The sequence below is a fragment of the Cervus canadensis genome, chromosome 14 (genome assembly GCF_019320065.1).
Source record: "Cervus canadensis isolate Bull #8, Minnesota chromosome 14, ASM1932006v1, whole genome shotgun sequence".
Lineage (NCBI taxonomy): Eukaryota > Metazoa > Chordata > Mammalia > Artiodactyla > Cervidae > Cervus > Cervus canadensis.
Genome location: NC_057399.1, coordinates 19,020,907 through 19,041,107, shown reverse-complemented (window position 1 = coordinate 19,041,107; position 20,201 = coordinate 19,020,907). Strand labels below are relative to the sequence as shown.

The following is a 20,201-nucleotide window of genomic DNA, read 5'->3' as shown; positions in this document are numbered from 1 at the left end:
GATTTACTTACTCATAAAGCAAGTATTTTTATGAACACTATTGCGTACAGGATACTATGCCAGGGTCCATCAAGAATGCCAAGATAGAACTTGCCAAGAATGCCAAGATTTACTTTCAAAGAGCCTAGAAGCTAGTCAGGAAAATAAGACTAATACCCAAATCATCATAACTAATACAAGCTAGGTAATTATCAATACTCCACTGTAGGTTCTGCTAAAGGGGGTGGGATCACTTAGTGTTACATAGGGAGCAGAGAAGAACTCTGGGAGGAAGTGGCAGCTGGGTGGAAAAGCAAGGAGACCTACAACATATTTCCTTAATAAGCTTTAACAAAGGCAAGGAGGGGGCAGAGCTCAGGAAGTTAATGGAGGAAGCAAGGGGTAATACTTTACAACTCATGTGTGTTGTACAGAAATGGAGCAAGTGTGAGAGTGATTTTTGTTATGAATTGAGAGGAATGAAACATTTTAAGGAATTCAGGGGTCAGCACACTCTAATATCACTGTATTAGGTAGCATGTTAAGTAACCAAGAGACATGGGAAGATCTCACAGGCTAATTATGATCTCTGAGAAAAACTTACATTATCACAGTGAAGTTTTGTGATGTTGATTTTTAACTGAATGGTATCCAACACAGTAAAGCCTCCTTAACTAGAAGTGACACAAAGAGCTCAATTAACACACACTGAGCATTCTATGTGTTCCATGATTAAGGCATAAATTTCACATCATCTTCTACATCTATATGACTGTACAATGTCTTCATGTGAAAATCTAACATCAAGGCAAGATCCTAAAGGAGTCTTCTGGAGCACCAAAAAAAATGGTTTAGAGGTATAATTAAGGAGTTGGTATTGGACTTTAATGTGTAAACTGGCATTATGTATGTGTATATACATGTATTGACAAGATATATACACACATCAATTACACCACACATGTGATAACCAGAATTCATCAGATCATCATATTATCAACCAACTGTGGTCATTGGTATCAAAAAAAAAAAATTTCTTCAACAGAATACTCAGACCTGCAACAAAACAAGCATGCCGCCTATTTCAGAAACTCACTACATTGAGATTTCTGAGGGGGAGAAAGTCCTGATCCTTTTAAATTCAGACTGCTTCCGTATCCAGACAGCTTCCTGTGATTCAGGTACCACATTTCCATGAACCTACTCAGATTCTTGAGAGGAGAAGCTGGGAGGACTATTTGTGGAAGGTCTCGCTGTTATTTGTGGAGAGACTCTCGCTGCCATTGGAAAATGAAGTGTGAAGGTATCAATTAGATAAGAAACAGCCAGTTCATTTTAAGGAACCACCTCCAAAAAAGAAATGCCTGATTTGAAAATGATCTGTATATTTAGAAGCTTCTAAATAGTCAAAGCAGTGGAGGTAGAGAGAACTGCTTTATTTTACCTATGATTCATGTTTGTGAGTTACATCTCAGCTTGAGTCATACTGGGCATGCAGACTTCTTGTTAGTACCCATTGATCCTGGTATAGGAAAATATCCTCAAGAGCAGACTATCAAGAGTACTAAGAGAATGAAAATGAATGCTTTGACTGAAGGTCCTCAAATAAATGCAGGTACAAATGTAGTGTTTTGTCAACAAAAGGTTAAGGTTTTACCAACTTACAAGATCAGCACCTACATGTGGTAAGGAATGAAGACTGCATCTACCCTGAGATATTCTGATTGATTAACAGGAAGGGAAGATGTTTCTACAATTCTGCTTCTCTCATAAACTCCCAGCATAAACTCAAACCCGAGGACACCCTCAGATGCACCAAACTTGTTAGGGATCACGTAGTTATCATCTTTGGAGGGTAAGCAATGACAGCATTTGTTTTCACCTGAAGAAAAAAATCTGGCTTTCTATTTCAATTAAGAAATAATGCTGGACACTGGGAAAGTTTGCTTGGTTTTTAAAAAGCTAAAAATTTAGAATTTTTTCCCCTAACCCTTTCTCAAGTGGCTTTAGAAGTTTCCATTATTTTAACACAACTGCAGGGAAACGTGTTTGAAAGGTTACTGGAAGTGACAGATGGGCTTATTTTGAAATAAAATTAAGCCTGTGGTACTACTGAAAGGAAGTCACGAAATCCAAAATTAAACTGGACAGAATGGTCTGAAGCTGTTTTTGTTCTTTGTTCAAGGAAGCACAAAGAGTGGGAGGCTGAGGCAAGGCCACCACTTCTCACGTGAATCCCCTCACTTGGGTCAATTTGTCTTGAACTGATAAGACTCTCTTCTTAACGTAACATGCGCCCCCACATTTTAAATATCCATACACCTACTGTCAAATATCCAGACATGTCCTTCACTGCTATCACTAAGAATACAACTCCAATCTTTTATAGCTGTGACTTTATAAAGACTTAAGGAAGAAAAAACATTTATAAACAACTGTGTTGAGCTATTAAAAACCCCATTTTAGGATGAGATGGAAAATGCCCATTTGAAAAAGAAAACGTGCATCCCAGACATGTGAAGACACCATTCACCCTGGGATGGCTTTGCCAGCCGTTCTCAGGAGGAGCCACACCTACCTTATTGTGCTCATACTTGTAGGGGATCTTGAGGGTGTCCATGGCTCGGATCATAGCCTGCATGGCCGTGAAGATGTTCTGATACACCAGCTTGGTGAAGCCCCTTTTGTCTTCATCGGAGTAGCCCGACCCATGGATGATTCTCATCTGCTTGATAAATGTACTCTTGCCACTCTCTCCTGTCCCTGTAAGAGAAATGAGAGCAGCTCATCAGACCATGAAGCCTTCCCACAGTCTTCCAGATAACTACTCTATCGATAGGAACAGGCCTTGGATGTGGCATCCTGAGGGCCTGCTGAGAGGAGCATCACAGGAGAGCGGCATCACCAGGGGCGGAAATGCCACCGAGGGTCACTCAGCAAGATGAGAGGAGTGGGACTCCAGCTCAGAGGCAGAGTTTAAAAAAAATAAACAACTGTCACCTTTTTGGAAGCCACTCAGCATGGAATTTCCATAGTGATTTGTAACCTTGTATCTTATAAGAAACACAATGAAAACAGCATGGTTTGAACAGAATAAACACTTGATAAAGCTCTCTTCCCTGGAGTATGTCTGAAATGCTTCCAGCAGACTGGGATGTTTAGCCAGGATCTGGATCTGGAGATGACGATGCAATTATACAAATGCTGTTCAGACATCAGTAAGACAACACGCCGGAAAATTTCTAGACACTTTCTCGTACTTGAAAATGGGGTATATGGAGAGCACAGTATCCAGGTAAGAATCCAGATCCTTCAGGACAACAAGTAGCAACTGTATTTATTTCCAGGGAGTTTGGTTGGCTGAGTTATGTCAAGGAATCACTCAATTCAGCAAAGATACAGACACTCTCCTTCTTCCTGCCCACTCTTAACTACCACACAGAAATTTACTGGTACTGAATTTTTTTCTTCTGTGTTCTCATTTTCCCCTTCTTCAGTATTCCTTTTTGGTCACCATGAGCCTGCAGAGAATCCATAACAAAGCTACAAATGCCCACTGGAGAGGTGGAAAGACAGAAAGATGAGATCATTTCGCTGAATGACAACGTATTTCTTCTATGGTGAATCTGAAACTATAAATCTAAAAACTTCATTTTTTAAAACATAAGTTGTTTTGGAGGGTGTGCAACTTAACTACATTTCTGAATTATCTCTCACTCACTTTCAAATCTTGAAATTTTCAAAATAATAAATGTCCTCCCCTAACGATGTGGGGAAAAAAATAAAAGCTTTTAGGATAGTAAGCATAGCAGAATATAATAATAATAATAATAATAATACTCAGGATGACCGCAGCGCCCTTGCTGCCATTTCCTATCAACAAGACATTAAAAAAAAAAAAAAAGGCGGAAAAGGAGAACTGAAAACTAGGAATACAACATCTGTCCTAATTTTGTTTGGTTTTTCTGGTGGTTGGATTTCATTACTATCTTTATAAACAATCAGGAAAAATTCAAATAAGTATTACAGTTTTCATAGAAGCATTCTTAAACGACTACAGATGTCTTGGTAAACACAGAAGCCTCACATAATTACAAAGATGATTTCTAGCCCCACAGTCCTGTAGTAGCCAACTACTTTATCCTTTTCATATGACCTTTAATAAAGTGATCTGGAATTTCTTGAAATATAAAGTTAACACTTCCTTTATCATTTTCATATGATTTTAATAAAGTGATTCAGAATTCCTTGAAGTATAACGTTAACACTGCAATATGAATGCGATCAACACATTTTAACAAGATTAATGCAAGGAGTTAAAAATGAACATATAATTCCATCCATGAATACTGGGGTGGGGGGGTGGGGGTGGGCAATATCTAAAGAGAAGTATCCCTAACGGAAATAAAGCTACGAAATTGTTTCTCATTAGCAATCAACAATTTATAGGAAGAAACCAGTATCTTTACTTTTCTGAGCAATTCAAAGTATGGAAGAAAAAGATCCAAATTGCTTCTCTGCTTATTATCCTTATCCCAGATATCCTTATCCTTATCCTTGCTCTGAGGGCCCAACTAGAGACATAATCATCAAATCAGAACCTCTGCCAGTTTTTTCCACACCAAAAACAGGAGGAAACCTTAATATGTGAGGTTAATGACATGAAAAGGAAAGGAAAGAGAGTCAGGCAAGAAGCCGCCTTCTCCTAGCTGGAAGCTTTTATATACTCCCCCCACACCCAAATAAAATCAAGAAAGTAAAGAGAAGACATCTAAACCATGCTGGCTTGTTTCAATTAAGTCATGCTGGGCAAGAGCAGTCAACACTGGGCCGCTCTTGGGATCTACACTAAGCTCCTGGGCATCACACTAATGACTCCAAATACAGGTAGAACATAGCACCCATGAATGAATGGAATGGGGAGAGAGGAAAGGAAGAGAGAATCCAAAACCCAACTCCAAAGTTAGGATATTTTCCTGTGGCCCCAGACACACCCCGGGATCCTCTCTCTCCATTATATCATCTTGCTTGGTGCCCCAGGAGGCTGGCTGGGAAGGATTTCACATCAACAGCTCTCTTGGCTTCAGTCTTCTTGGGTTTAATCCATAGGAGACACCAGGGAGAGACCACAGAGCAGGAGGATGAGAAAGGGGCATCGATTTCCCCAGTTTGCTCTCTGCAAGGGCCCCATAGATATGCTGTGTCCCCTTCAGGAGTCTACAGCTCCTATCAGCTGGCCCTCTCTGGGTTCCTGAACCTGCGCCCTTGCCTTTCTGGCCCCTGTTTAGCTCTTACTGGTTGCCTACACTGGATTAATACCTTGTAAACAATCCCTGAACAAAACTCTTCTCAGTCACCTCGCTGGAGTGGACCATTTGCTTCCTGCTGAGACCCTGACAGGTGTAAATACCCAATGGAGAGCAGGGGCAGCTTAATAAATGAACGAATAAGAAGGCGAGGGAAGAGGGGGGTGCCTTTTCTTCTTCTGCCTTTTCTCTATAAATCTTATTTATAGGGTGCTCTCTTGTTTACAAAGCACCTCCTTTTTCTAGTCACTAATTCACTCTTTTAACACTCTTCTGGAAGCCAATCATGATGATAGAGCCCAAACTAGAATCCAAGGCTCCCAACTCATCTCCAAAAGTGCTAATAAATCTAGTACTTGTCGCCCAGAGCATGTACACTTGAGCCCACCTGCCCCCCAGCAACACACACTTCAAGACTAATCTCTAATCTGACAGGGCAAATGGTGGTCTCCACCCCCTGAATATCCTGTCTCTCTTGTAAAGGAAACTAAAGACATTTGTGTTGGAAGGCATGTGGACACAGAGCGGGAGGGGGAGGGTGAAATGAATCCGAGAGTAGCTCGGACATATAGACCATGTCATGTGTAAATAGATCGCTAGCAGGAAGGGGCTGCACAGAGCAGGGAGTTCAGCTTGGCGCTCTGTGCTGACCTAGAGAGGTGGGATGGGGGGCCAGGAGGTTCAAGGAGGAGGAGATCTATGTATGCATATATTTAACAGCCGATTCACTTCGTTGTACAGCAAAAACTAATACAATATTGTAAATCAATTATATTCCAATAAAAAAATAATAAAGAATAAATCCATGTTAAACCCTTTATAAACTGCCACTGTGAAATACACTGACACTACCCTCTCAAAACTCTGAGACAGATGACTTTCCCCTCATTCCATGGAAAAGAAAAGGCCCTGGAGAGTGAAGCATCTGAGCAAAGATGACAAGGCTGGTGAGTGCCAGCACAAGGGCTCGAGCCCAGCCTGCACCTGCCCAGCCTGGGTTTGGCGAAACTTTCACCATCACGGCTGTGCAAATCCAGGATAATTAACTTCCACTGCTTGTAGTCCAAAAATGGTCTTGACTACATTCAACTTTCATCCATCTAACCGAATTCTGAATTTCCAAATATTACTTCAATTAATAGTATTTTGAATCTTGGTGTCATCTTTCAAGACTGGCCATCCCTCCCAAGCAGATTTCACATACGCATTTAATACTCACTCATGCTTTGATGCTATTATATAACTGGAGCAAATTAAAAGTGAAGACAATGCTTCACCTAAGAGAAAATCTGTGTAACGTAAATGCTACAGGTAGAATGATAAAAGTAGTCAATTAAAGTATTATTCTGTACTATGGAATGAAACATCAACCAAGCAAAAAACTCAGCTTCTTTGTTCCAGGAAGAGTTCTATCATGGGAGATAAATGAACTATTCTTCACAAATGTGTAAACCAAATTTCATGTTCTTCTCCTATTTTCATCAACTTATACAATATTCTTGGGGTTTGAAATGGACATTTTAAAAACCTACTCTGGATTAGAATTTCTAAAATCTATTTAAAAAACAAACAAACAAAAAACCCCAGCTGTTGCAGATTATAAAAATGACGTCGTTTCCTAAGGCCACATGGAAAGCGTAATGAGAGACTTCACAATTCTTTATCTCTGAATGAACGAAAGCACACTTCTACTAGCAGGTTGCTCTGTGAATCCAGTGCTAGCTAATCTCTTTTCACACCACTGAGCATAAGCAACTTTTGACCTGCCTCAAAAAATACAAATCTACTGTTTCCAAAGCCACTGATGAAATAAAAGCCAGCAAGGAGCCCTTACATTACATCTGGGGGTGGGAGCTCCATCTTAGCTAATTTGAATATATCTCCAATCATATTATATAATAACAAGTATATCAAGACATTCAAGGAAGGATGTGAGTCTAGAAAACTTTTGCCTTTCATCTTCATTAGTCTCTATAAATGTGGCTGAAAATTTTCACCAAAAGTTATTTGTACCTTTTGTCAAGTACTATGCCTTTTCTTATCTCAGCCCATCAAAATACCCAGAAATAAGGCTATTTAAGAATCATGCTAAAAAAAAAAAAAAGAAGAATCATGCTATGGACTTCCCTGGCAGTCCAGTGGTTAAGACTCTGCACTTCCAATGCAGGGAACACATTTCAATCCCTGGTCAGGGAATTCAGATCCCACAAGCTGCATGGTATGTCCAAAAGAAAAAGAAGCATGCTATTTAAAAAGGTCACTTCCTCTAGCAAGTACAATTGGTTTTGAGGGATACTGGTTTTCTTCCCTACCCAGTGGATCAGGCTAAGGCACAGAAAGCAATCCCCAGTTCATTTCACATGTCTTTCCATCAGGAAAAACATAACATATAAATTTAATATCCTACTGTGGACTGCATCACTTTGTAAGGTATTAGAATACAGCATATTCGATATACACACTCTCTCTCTCACACACACAACCTGATACTTCAGGCTTTGCCAAGATCTTTTCAACACAAGAGTACTCCTATATACAGCTTATGCCACAAATCCATATTTACCCTACGTATCCTACTCATACTAAGCCTCTATACTTTTACACTGACTACTCTGCCCATTCTCAAGATTCAGTCTGCAATCAGTTCCATCCAATTCTAAAAGCAGCCCAGTTTTTCTTTCTTGAGGCTTCTTGCTCAGCATAATCTTTTAAAATTTATTTTACTGAAGTATTAATATGCCTTACTGTTTGATCGCTAAATCATATTTGAATCTTTTGCGACCCCATGGACTATGGCCTGCCAGGCTCCTCTGTCCATGGGATTTCCCAGGCAAGAACACTGGACTGGGTTGCCATGCCCTTTTTTGTCTGCAGGGGATCTTCTCAACCCAGGGATCATCTCCTGCATTGGCAGGCATATTCCTTACCATTGAACCACCAGGGAAGCCTTTATTGAAGTATAGCTGATGTATAATGTGTTAATGTCTACTGTACAGCAAAGTGATTCAGTTATGTATGTGTGTATGTATCAGTTCAGTTGCAAACACATTCTTTTTCATATTCTTTTCCATTATGGTTCATCACAGGATACTGAACTCCCTGTGCTATAGAATGGAGCCTTATTATTTAGAAGACAGTCTTTCTTATCCCATACCCTGACAGTTCTAAATCCAATAACATATTACCTTCTTAATGGTTTCATGAACTGTCACTTGTAGTTGAAAGCAATCAAGGACTCAATGGTTCCTTCTTTCCCATTGAAGTTGGCTTCCTGGGCTACATTTTATCAAAAGGACTGTGAAGCACAATCCACATATACACAAGAACTGCTCAGTGTCCCAGAAATGTCAGTTACAACTGGCACTGTCTGAAGAACACGCTGTGCCCCGGTTCCCCTGGAAAACAATCACTGCCCACCGCACATGCAGGAGCTGCAAGGGTTTGTTTCTTTTATTCTACAAGTCAGAAAACAGACCTTCTCAGGGCCTCTTATAGGCTCAGTGAGACCCACACCACTGCCACTTTTTTCAGGCTCCCAGGAAAAAGAAGAAATGCCAAAACAGAGCTCTAAAAACTGTGGTATTTAAAGTTGCACAGTGAATATATCCGTTTTATCCTTCCAGTGCCTTTCCTGACTGTATTTGGAGATATTGTCAAACCATCAGAGGTCTACATCTAAAGCCTTTAATTAATGTGAAAGCTCAGGCCAAATGCCCCTGCCCTGCCCTCTTGATTGGCCAGCACCCAGATAAAGAGCTGCGAAGAACAAACCCAAGTCTCATGGAGCTCAATTGTAATCCAAGTATCTGCATTTAAGGTCCATCGGTTTAGGCCAGGAGTCTAAAACATGGAATCTCAGCACCCCCAAAGCTGAACTTGGGCTACTTCCACATGAACTTGGATAAAGCAGAACCAGAAATTTCAAGGAGGAATTTTCTACCCACAAGCACATCATCAACCCACACCTGCAAAGACTTAATAGCACTGATATAAAAGTGATTTAATAACACTGAGTCAAAATGCAATCCATGTGCTGTCCACATTCCGGCTTATGTACTTTAAAATACACATATTCTGCCTCCCACCCATTTTCCTCCACTTATACTGGAAGCCTGCTCGTGAAACTGAGCAGCTCTAATACCACAATCACCATGACTTCCTCTCCTTAATGACTGTCCTTGGAGAGCAAGGGTTGGTAATACTTGACTCTTTATCCCCAGCAAGGCTGAAGAAGGTACTGGATAAGGTACTGGATAATTTTTTAAATGTAGCACAGAAATTAACTGAATTGAAAATCACCCACTGTAAATGGAAACTTAAGACATGAATAAGTTAGTAGTAACCAGAACTGTTAATAAAAACTCACCCAGTTACATTATTTTTAAAAGACAGGCAAAATGCACTGAGAATGCAATTTAATGAAAATGTTTTGAAACAGGGAGATTACCTAGTCCTTTAGTTGGGAAGATGCCCTGGAGGAGAAAATGGCAACCCACTCTAGTATTCGTGCCCAGAGAATCCCAAGGACAGAGGAGCCTGGAAGCTAAAGTCCACGGAGTCTCAGAGTTAACACAACTGAGAAACTTTTACTGTCACTTCCAGGCTTCTTAAAATAGAAAATCCTCCTGAAAAAGGTGCTTCCAAAGTTACTCAAAGATACAAGAGTATTTTCTTAGAATGTCCATTTTACCAGAGCATGTTCACGGTAAACATCCATGTATTAAAAACTAGCATCAGTTGATAGTATCATCTTGTGACTATACCAAACACCATTAAAATGTACAGTTTAAAATGATGAACTTTCTGGTATGTAAACTTCGTACAAACTTAAGAAAAATTTAAATTAACATCTGTACGATGTTAAGAGTTGTAAGAGACAAGGGTTCGATCCCTTGGTCAGGAAGATCTCTGGAGAAGGAAACGGTCACCCACTCCAGTATTCTTGCTTGGAGAACCCCATGGCTGAGGAGCCTGGCAGGCTACAGTCCATAGGGTTGCAAAGAGTTGGACACGACTGAAGCGACTTAGCTTGTATGCATGCAGTATACTTTGGAGAACAGGAAGTTCATACAAATATTCAGGATAAAACTTTTTCAAGTTTCTTTGAGCCAACATGACCAACCTACCCTGCACCCCTAGCCCTCCCTTCTAGGGGAGCCTGTTCACTCTCTTCTGCCTCTGGATATGTTTCAGAGGAAAAGTTTAAGAAGCTCCAAACTCACTTATTTTACAAAGGAGGGAAGCAAAGTGACTTGTTCAAGGATTTTGCTGGTTGAAAACTAATTAGGAAGAAGATGGACTATAATCTACCAAGGCCTCCTGTTTGTCCAGGGCTCTTGATCTTAAGTCCTTGTAAACTTTCTTTTTAGTAAACATTTTTTCCAACTTAAAAAGTTACAATTATTTATTATAGAGAATTCAGAAAAACAAGAGTTTTCAAAATTCCTAAAATCTGAATATTGTGGTATATTTCTTTCCAGGCTCCTTTTCTAAACAAGGACTTCCCTTGTGGCTCAGCTGGTAAAGAATCTGCCTGAATTGTGGAGACCTGGATTCAATCCTGGGTTGGGAAGATCCCCTGGAGAAGGGAAAGGCTACCCACCCCAGTATTCTGGCCTGGAGAAATTCATGGACTGTATAGTCCATGGGGTACCAAAGAGTCAGACACGACTGAGCAACTTTCACTTCACAATGTTCCTTTTTCTGTTCATTTTCTAAACTAAAAATGGAATAATCCTGTATACTGTTATTTTTCACTTAACACATTTTGATAATTGTTCCAAGACACTAATTATTCTTCAGGAACAGTTCATGATTGTCTAAAAGGCCATCAAAAGAATGTGTGATAACTGAACAATTCTCCTGTTGTAACACGTTTTGAGTACTTCTAATTTTTCAGTTTTATAAATAATTTGTAATAAACATCCCTGAAGGAAGGCATCAAAGAAATGCAATTAGGTGAAAACAGACGCAAAGGCTCTGGCCAGCCTATATTTATTATCAGTTGACACATCCATCAGACCTTTCTTTACCTCACTTTTTAAAAAAGCAACACCTTTGATATACAGTTTTATAATATATATTTGGTCTTCATCCCAGTTTTTGGCACAGGGCTCCTAACACCCTTGGAATTTCTTAAGGGAAGAGAGCAAAAGGGTGTTTTTGTTATGTTAATAAGGTAACTTTGGGAAAGAGCCTAAGGAATGGCTCTGCTCCTCCCAGGAACCAGCCTCCAATAGAGAAGCAGAACTTCAGTCTCACTCCCTGACCTGTGGGAAGGGAGGAGGGATCGACAACTTGAGCTCCTTCAACCAAAGGCCAGGTGGGGCTCAGTTCAGTTGTCACTCAGTCCTGTCCAACTCTTTGCGATTCCATGGACTGCAGCACGCCAGGCTTCCCTCTCCTTCACCAACTTCCAGAGCTTGCTCAAACTCATGTCCGTTGAGTTGGTGATGCCATTCAACCATCTTGTCCTCTGTTGTCCCCCTTTTTCTACCTTCAATCTTTACCAGCATCAAGGTCTTTTCCAATGAATCAGTTCTTCGCATCAGGTAGCCAAAGTATTGGAGTTTCAGCTTCAGCATCAGCCCTTCCAATGAATGTTAAGGACTGACTTCCTTTAGGATTGACTAGTTTGATCTCCTAGCTGTCCAAGGGTCTCTCAAGAATCCCCAACATCACAGTTCAAATGCATCAATTCTTCTGCGCTCAGCTTTCTTTATGGTCCAACTCTCACATCCATACACGACTACTGGAAAAACCACAGCTTTAACTAAACAGACCCCTGTCGCAAAAGTAATGTCTCTGCTTTTCATTGTGCTGTCTAGTTTGGTCATAGCTTTTCTTCCAAGAAGCAAGCATCTTTTAATTTCATGGCTGCAGTCACCATCTGCAGGGATTTTGGAGCCCCCCAAACTAAAGTCTGTTGCTGTTTCCATTGTTTCCCCATCTATTTGCCATGAAGTGATGGGACCAAATGCCATGATCTTCCTTTTTTGAATGTTGAGTTTTAAGCCAGCTTTTTCACTCTCCTCTTTCACTTTCATCAAAGAGGCTCTTGAGTTCCTCTTCGTTTTCTGCCATAAGGGTGGTGGTATCTGCATATCTGAAGTTCTTGACATTTCTCCCAACAATGTTGATTCCAGCTTGTGCTTCATCCAGTCCAGCATTTCACATGATGCACTCTGCATAGAAGTTAAATAAGCAGGGTGACAATATACAGCCTTGATGTACTCCTTTTCCTATTTGGAATGAATCCATTGTTCCATGTCAGGTTCTAACTGTTGCTTCTTGACCTGTATACAGGTTTTGCAGAAGGCAGGTAAGGTGGTCTAGTATTCCCATCTCTTGAATTTTCCAGTTTGTTGTGATCGAAAGTCAAAGGCTTTGGCATAGTCAATAAAATGGCAGTAGATGTTTTTTCTGAAACTTTCTTATTTTTTTCTCTGATCCAACATATGTTGGCAACTTGATTTCTGGTTCTTCTGCTTTTTCTAAATCCAGCTTGAACATCTGGGAGTTCTTGGTTCACGTACTGTTGAAGTCTAGCTTGGTGAATTTTGAGCATTACTTTGCTTGTATGCGAGACGAGTGCAACTGTGTGGTAGTTTGAGCATTCTTTGGCATTGCCTTTCTTTGGGATTGGAATGAAAACTGACCTTTTCCAGTCCTGTGGCCACTGCTGAGGTTTCCATATTTGCTGGCATATTAAGTGTAGCACTTTCACAGCATCATCTTTTAGGATTTGAAATAGCTCAACTGGAATTCTATCACCTCCACTAGCTTTGTTCGTAGTGATGCTTCTGAAGGCCCACTTGACTTTGCCCTCCAGGATGTCTGGCTCTAGGTGAGTGATCACACCATCGTGGTTATCTGGGTCATGAAGATCTTTTTTGTACAGTCCTTCTGTGTATTTTTGCCACCTTTCTTAATATCTTCTGCTTCTGTTAGAAATGGCTCATACCATTTCTGTCCTTTATTGTGCCTATCTTTGCAAGAAATGTTCCCTTGGTATCTCTAAATTTCTTGAAGGATCTCTAGTCTTTCCCATTCTATTGTTTTCTTCTATATCTTTGCATTGATTACTGAGGAAGCCTTTCTTATCTCTCCTTGCTGTTCTCTGGAACTCTGCATTCAGATAGGTTTATCTTTCCTTTTCTCCTTTGCCATTCACTTCTCTTCTCAGCTGTTTGTAAGGCCTCCTCAGACAACCATTTTGCCTTTTTGCATTTCTTTTTCTTGGGAATGGTTTTGATCACTGACTTCTGTACAGTGTCACGAAACTCAAAACTCCATCCATAGTTCTTCAGGCACTAATCAGATCTAATCCCTTGAATCCATCAGGAAGCTTCCAGATGGCGCTAGTGGTAGAGAATCTGCCTGTCAATGCAGGAGACACAAGATACTCAGGTTCGATCCCTGAGTCAGGAAGATCCCTTGGAACAGTAAATGATATCCCACTCTAGTATTTTTGCCTGGAAAATTCCATGGGCAGAGGAGCCTGGCAGGCTACGGTTCACAGGGTCACAAAGAGTCAGAAACGACTGAGCAACTGAGCAGGCACACACAAACACCAAAGGCTAATGATTTAATCACTCATATGATGAAACCTCCACAAAACCCGAAAAGGACAGGGTTCAGAGAGCTTTCAGGTTGGTGAACACGTGGAGATCTGGGGAGAACACACGCTCTGTAGAGGACATGCAAGCTCGGTGCCCTTTCCCCCTGACTTCACCCTATGCGTTTCTTCCACGAGGCTGGTCCTGAGTTACAAACCTACAAGCTAGTAAGAAAAATGTTTGCCTGAGTTCTGTGAGCTGCTCAAGCAAATTAACCCAACCCAGGGGTGGGGGGGGGAAGGGGGTTGGTCCTGGAAACATCTGATTTCTAACCCTTCCTTCAGTCAGAAGCATAGGTAATAGCCTGGTCTTGAGATTGACATCTAAAGTGAAGAACAGTTCTGTAGGATTGAACTCTTTTTTTTTTTTTTTTTTACTATTAAAAGATTTATTGCAATAATACAATAAAAGTTTAGAAAACATTTATTTGTATGACTCAAACTGGTTTGGAAGTCACAGAGCAGTGGGGAATCCCTGCAATGTGACGCCTCGAGAGGATTGAACTCTTAACCTGTGGGATCTGACCCTATCTCCAGGTAGAGAGATCCCAATCTATTCATAAATCTGTTTCTATCCATATGATATATTCTGCATAAGCTGCCTATCCTGGTTTCTCTTCACAGCACTGAGGCCTTGGGCAAGGTACTTGGCCTCTTGAAGCCCATTTCCTCATCTGCAAATACCACTACCTACTGCTTTGCTGTGAGTTTTCAGTGAGTTAATCCAAGTAAAAGCACAATGTCTGATACACAGTAAGTACTCAATAAATTCTAGCTATAATTTACAGTGTAAAATTAAATGGGGAAATTGAGAGAATAGTCTGATACAGGCAGGGCTGGGGGAAAAGACAAAAACTAAATAATCAAGAGAACGGTTTAACGCAGTTTTTTTCAAAAGTGGAAATTAATGTCTCCCAAATCCGTGATGAACAAAGTAACACAAATTTAAATAAGGATACTTTATTTATAATAAAACACAGTGCTGCTCCGTGCCAGACTGATATCTTGAGAAGCAGCTTTAAATTTTGTATTCAAGGCAAGTACTTTATTCACCTTATTCTAGTCTCAGCCCTGATCCTAATTCTCTACTCTCCAAAATAACTGAGATAATCATCCCAGTATCTCAACATTTTAAGTCACATTACTCAGAGACTTTTAGTTGGAATCCTTTATTCACAACTTTATTGGGTGTAAGCGGCATGTCATGCAGTCTTATAGGCATCAGGATCCAGGACACACAGTCCTTGTTTTTACAAAGAGAACACGCAAGTGTGACAGATGCAGCCAGGTGCTACGCATTGAAGAATTAACGAAAAATGAAGTCCAGAGTGACTTAGGAGGGATTTTAATTTGGGAAGTCAGGGACAGCCTTTCTAAGAAGGTACATTTAATGCTGATATCTGAATATTCGAGATCTAGCCACACACACACACACACATAAAAAAAAAAATCAGAGCAGCAAAAACTGAAACACCTTCCAGGCAGTAAACCAGCTGACACGGAGGTCGAGGTGAGAACAAGCCTGGCCGGTACACTGGAGATCCAAGGGGGTCAGTGTGGCCAAGGCGTAGTAGTTACTGGGGGAGGAGGGAGGAGAGAATACTGGCGCGTCAGCTACAAATACAGAGGCGAAGGCACACGGGGTGCTGTATTTCAGGTCACACGCCTGAGTTTTATTCTAAGTGCACTAGCCAGCACTAGGTGGAGAATTTTAACCAGGGAAGTGATAGGGTTTGACTTATGCTAAGTAAGGGCTTCCTAAGTGGTGCTAGTGGTAAAGAATCTGGCTACCAATACAGGAAATGCAAGAAATTCAGGTTAGATCCTAGGTCAGGAAGATCCCCTGGAGGAGGCAACCCACTCCAGTACTCTTTCCTGGAAAGTTCTATGGACAGAGGAGCCTGGTAGGCTACAGGCCATGGGGTTGCAAAGAGTTGGACAGTGAGTGAGTATACGTGCACGCACGCACACCCACACAACGGTAAGTAAAGAACGGATTGTAAGAACAAGCAAGTAGGGTATTTCAGTAATCCAAGCAAAAGATAATGGTAGTTCAGACTAGGGTGGCAGCAGACATGATGGAGAAAAGTGGAACAATTCAGGATTCAGTCTGGAGTTGGATGAAAAGTGGGTGGTGAAGGAAGGAGATAAAACAGAGATAACTCCGACTAGATTTTTGGCCTAAGTAACTAACTAGATGCATGAACGCTCTAGACTCTTAGTTACAGAAACCGGAACAGGAAAAGATTTGGGTAGAGAGAAGTATGTTCAGTTTGAAATGCTTACTCACTCTAACAATAACCACTTTTGTACACTTACAAGGTTTGCCACACTGATGTAGGCAATACACATGAAATACAAAATTCGACTTCTGTCCTACATTCTCCGGAACTTCAACAAAAGCAAGGACACAGCCATGACTGAGGTCTTTACGCTAATGGATGAGTCAGACCAGACTGTAATACTGAGGCTATAATTTCATTTCCTATGAGATAAAGCTCCTTATGTTAAAAAAAAAAAAGAGAGAGAGAGACTTTTTAAGGTCTAAGTTACACACACACACATACTTTATAGGCTTCTATTTATATTGCTACATGTACACCTCTTTAGAGAAGACTGGGAATTCAAGGAATATTATTTGGATGCATGAAGATACCATAAAAATACCAAGTCATCATCGTAACAACATTTTAAGAAGTAGGAACCAGTCAGAATAAATACCTACCCACAGATGTTTAGCACTGATTACTTCAGGCCATAAAAAACATGAATGTAAGTGGCCCAGACTTTCAGGTTACACTCAGTCATAAACTGCATACTTTAAAAATGCACGAGTTGGAAAATGACCAGACACCACGCTCTGGAAAGCACTGTGAAGGCCTCATCAAACCAGTAAATTCCTGCTCAGGAAAGAATGGCTCACGTGGCCTTCCCTCAAGGAAAAAGCAACAAATGAAAACTGCAGTGGAGGAAAAGGCCCAGGACGCATCTGAAATGCCCTTTTCTGCCTCGTTTCGTATTTCTCACGAGATGATCTACAGGCAGGTGTGTGGAAAGAGTGCCCACCCAGGCTGGCCACATGGTCAGGCAGTGACCCTCACGTGGTCACTTGGCTGTAGAGGAGGGGAACCATGCCTGGAAGGCCTCAAGGGCTCCCTTCGGCTTTTGGACTTGATGATTATTTTCCTTCTCTGTATATAGTACAGCATTAAAAATCATTCATTATATTTCTCATGAGGCAGGGGAAAAAAACTGACCTATTATTTTCACTATGTTTTCAAATAATAATTCAAGTGACTTGACTAGAAACTACAGTATCCTTCTTTCAAGGTTAATATGTCAAGATTTTTTTCCTTTGACTCATGTGGTTCTTCACTTTGAGCTTCTAAAACTAATTATCTTTTGAGGTAGGGGAATTAAGGTGCTGGAGGGAGTGAGCATTGCTCCAATTAAGAGAAGCAATGATCTGGGCTGTCTCACAAGATACATGGGTATTCAGATTGCATGCTTTTTGAATTAGGATCTCTCCAGTATTTCAGTTGGTGACACCAGGAATACTGAGAAAGGCTTCTATACGTTCCAAGTCTGCCTAGTAAGCAAAAAAACTAGAAAAGGATCTTGAAGAGACTACACTATGGACAACAAGAGTCAGTGACTGTGCTTACTTGTGTCAAGTGTGGTTACCAAGCTAGGAGAGACTTTCAAAAGTTCATGAAGCATCTGAAATTTAATTAAAATGAAAACTAAACTTGAGGGAAAAGAACATGATTTTTAAAATGCATAAAAGCGAGCCAAATCTATGCACTATTCACAATTTTAAAGTTCTCTCTGGGTTGGGAGGGTGGGGAATGATGCTGGTGATCAAAAACCATAGCGCCTGCTAGGGGTGCTATATTAGCATGAACACCACCCAGCTAAAGACTCAAGGGTTTCCCTGGTGGCTCAGATGGTAAACAATCTGCCTGTAATGCAGGAGACCTGGGTTTGATTCCCAGGTTGGGGAAGATACCCTGCAGAAGGGAATGGCCACCCACTCCAGTATTCTTGCCTAGAGAATTCCATGAACAGAGGAGCCTGGTGGGCTATAGTTCATGGGGCTGCAAAGAGTCGGACACGACTGAGGGACTAATGCTTTCACTTTCACTAAAGACTAAAATTAATCATTTCCAAATGGTTAGGTGGGAGGACTCAAAAACCACAACATGGAGAGATGCATTAATCATTTGAGTTCTCCATTCCGCAAGAAGCATAAAACAACAACAACAAAAAATTTAAGATTCCACTCTTTTAAAAAAAGCTGGCACATTTACCAGTGGAGGGGGGAAGTGGCCTCTTTGCAGTTAATGCTCAGGGAGTTCTGAAGACAGGGACACGAAATGCTCACTCTTTTAGATTTGAATTACTCCAAAGTGAACAGCAATGGTCACAGGACTGGAAAAGGTCAGTTTTCATTGTAATCCAAAAGAAGGGCAATGCCAAACAATGTTCAAACTACCACACAACTGCACTCATCTCACCCACCAGCAAAGTAATGCTCAAAATTCTCCAAGCTAGACTTCAACAGTACGTGAACCGAGAACTCCCAGATGTCCAAGCTAAATTTAGAAAAGGCAGAAGAACCAGAAATCAAATTGCCAACATCTGCTGGATCACAGAAAAAGCTAGAGAATTCCAGAAAAACATCTACTTCTGCTTCATTGCCTATGCTAAAGCCTTTGACTGTGGATCACAACAAACTGGAAAATTCTGAAAGAGATGTGAATACCAGACCATCCTACCTGCCTCCTCTGAAACCTGTAAGCAGATCAAGAAGCAACAGTTAGAATTGGACATGGAACAATGGACTGGTTCCAAATAGGGAAAGGAGTACGTCAAGGCTGTATATTGTCACCCTGCTTACTTAACTTACATGCAGAGTACATCATGCGAAATGCCGGGCTGGAAGAAGCACAACAGGAATCAAGATCATTGGGAGAAATGCCAATAACCTCAGATATACAGATACCACCACCCTTATGGCAGAAAACGAAGAGGAACTCAAGAGCCTCTTGATGAAAGTGAAGGAGGAGAGTGAAAAAGCTGGCTTAAAACTCAACATTCAGAAAACGAATATCATGGCATTTGGTCCCATTACTTCCAGGCAAATAGGTGGAGAAACAATGGAAACAGTGAGAGACTTTATTTTCTTGGGCTCCAAAATCACTGCAGATGGTGACTGCAGCCATGAAATTAAAAGACACTTGGTCCCTGGAAGAAAAGCTATGACAAGCCTAGACAGCATATTAAAAAGCCCAGAGACACTACTTTGCCGATCTGTCTAGTCAAAGCTATGGTTTTTCCAGTAGTTATGTATGGATGTGAGAGTTGGACCATAAAGAAAACTGAGAGCTGAAGAATTGATGCTTTTGAACTGTGGTGTTGGGAAAGACTCATGAGAGTCCCTTGGAGACTGCAAGGAGATCAAGTCACTCAATCCTAAAGGAGATCAGTCCTGAATATTCACTGGAAGGACTGATGCTGAAGCTAAAGCATCAACACTTTGGCCATCTGATGCAGACAGCCAACTCATTAGAAAAGACTCCGATGCTGGGAAAGACTGAGGGCAGGAGGGGAAAGGAACGACAGAGGATGAGAGGGTTGGGTGGTTTCACCAACTCAGCGGACATGAGTTTGAGCAAGCTCCAGGAGATGGTGAAGGACAGAGAAGCCTGGTGTGCTGCAGTCCGTGGGGTCGCAAAGAGTCAGACACGACTGAGCGGCTGAAGAACGGCAGCAACAAAGCGACCACTGCCGTATCTTGGACATTCCTGTGAGTCACCCAAAGAGAAGGTGGCAACGTCTGGTGCCACCGGCTGACGGTGAGACACTTTCCCCAGCCCATTGAAGAGCTGGCCTATGGTTTGTTTCATTACATGCTATCCTCTGATTTACTCTGCCTGATGGCTACATGCTTCTCCACTGTTCAAGCCAGTGACAATAACAGACATGCAGCCGAACAGGAATGGAGCAGCTCCCTTCCTCCTGCTTTTTTCTCCCCCTGGCCCTTTCAAAAATGGCAATGGTCAACCTGAGCCTTGAACAAGAAAGGCCTTTTTCCATACTCTTTAGTAAGTTGTATGCAGAAATATGTCTTTTTCCTGAAAGCAGACAATCACACACTCTTTGCTCAAAAGGGTCACACCTAGAAACATATAAACCAGTGGGCAGGAAAAACGAAAGGGCAGACTTAAAACTACATTTGCTCCTTGAGGAAGTAAAAGTAGAGAGAAGCACACTGGTACAATTTACTAAGGTTTAGT

At 41.2% G+C, this 20,201-nt stretch overlaps 1 protein-coding gene across 1 annotated transcript in view; it reads right to left on the bottom strand.

The window, feature by feature from the left end:
• GNAQ (G protein subunit alpha q) overlaps positions 1-20,201 on the bottom strand; it is a 303,060-nt gene that overhangs the window by 194,985 nt on the left and 87,874 nt on the right. The window contains exon 2 of the mRNA XM_043486867.1: positions 2,558-2,742. Within this exon, the coding sequence (XP_043342802.1) occupies positions 2,558-2,742 (185 nt within the window). The remainder of the gene's footprint in view (positions 1-2,557; positions 2,743-20,201) is intronic.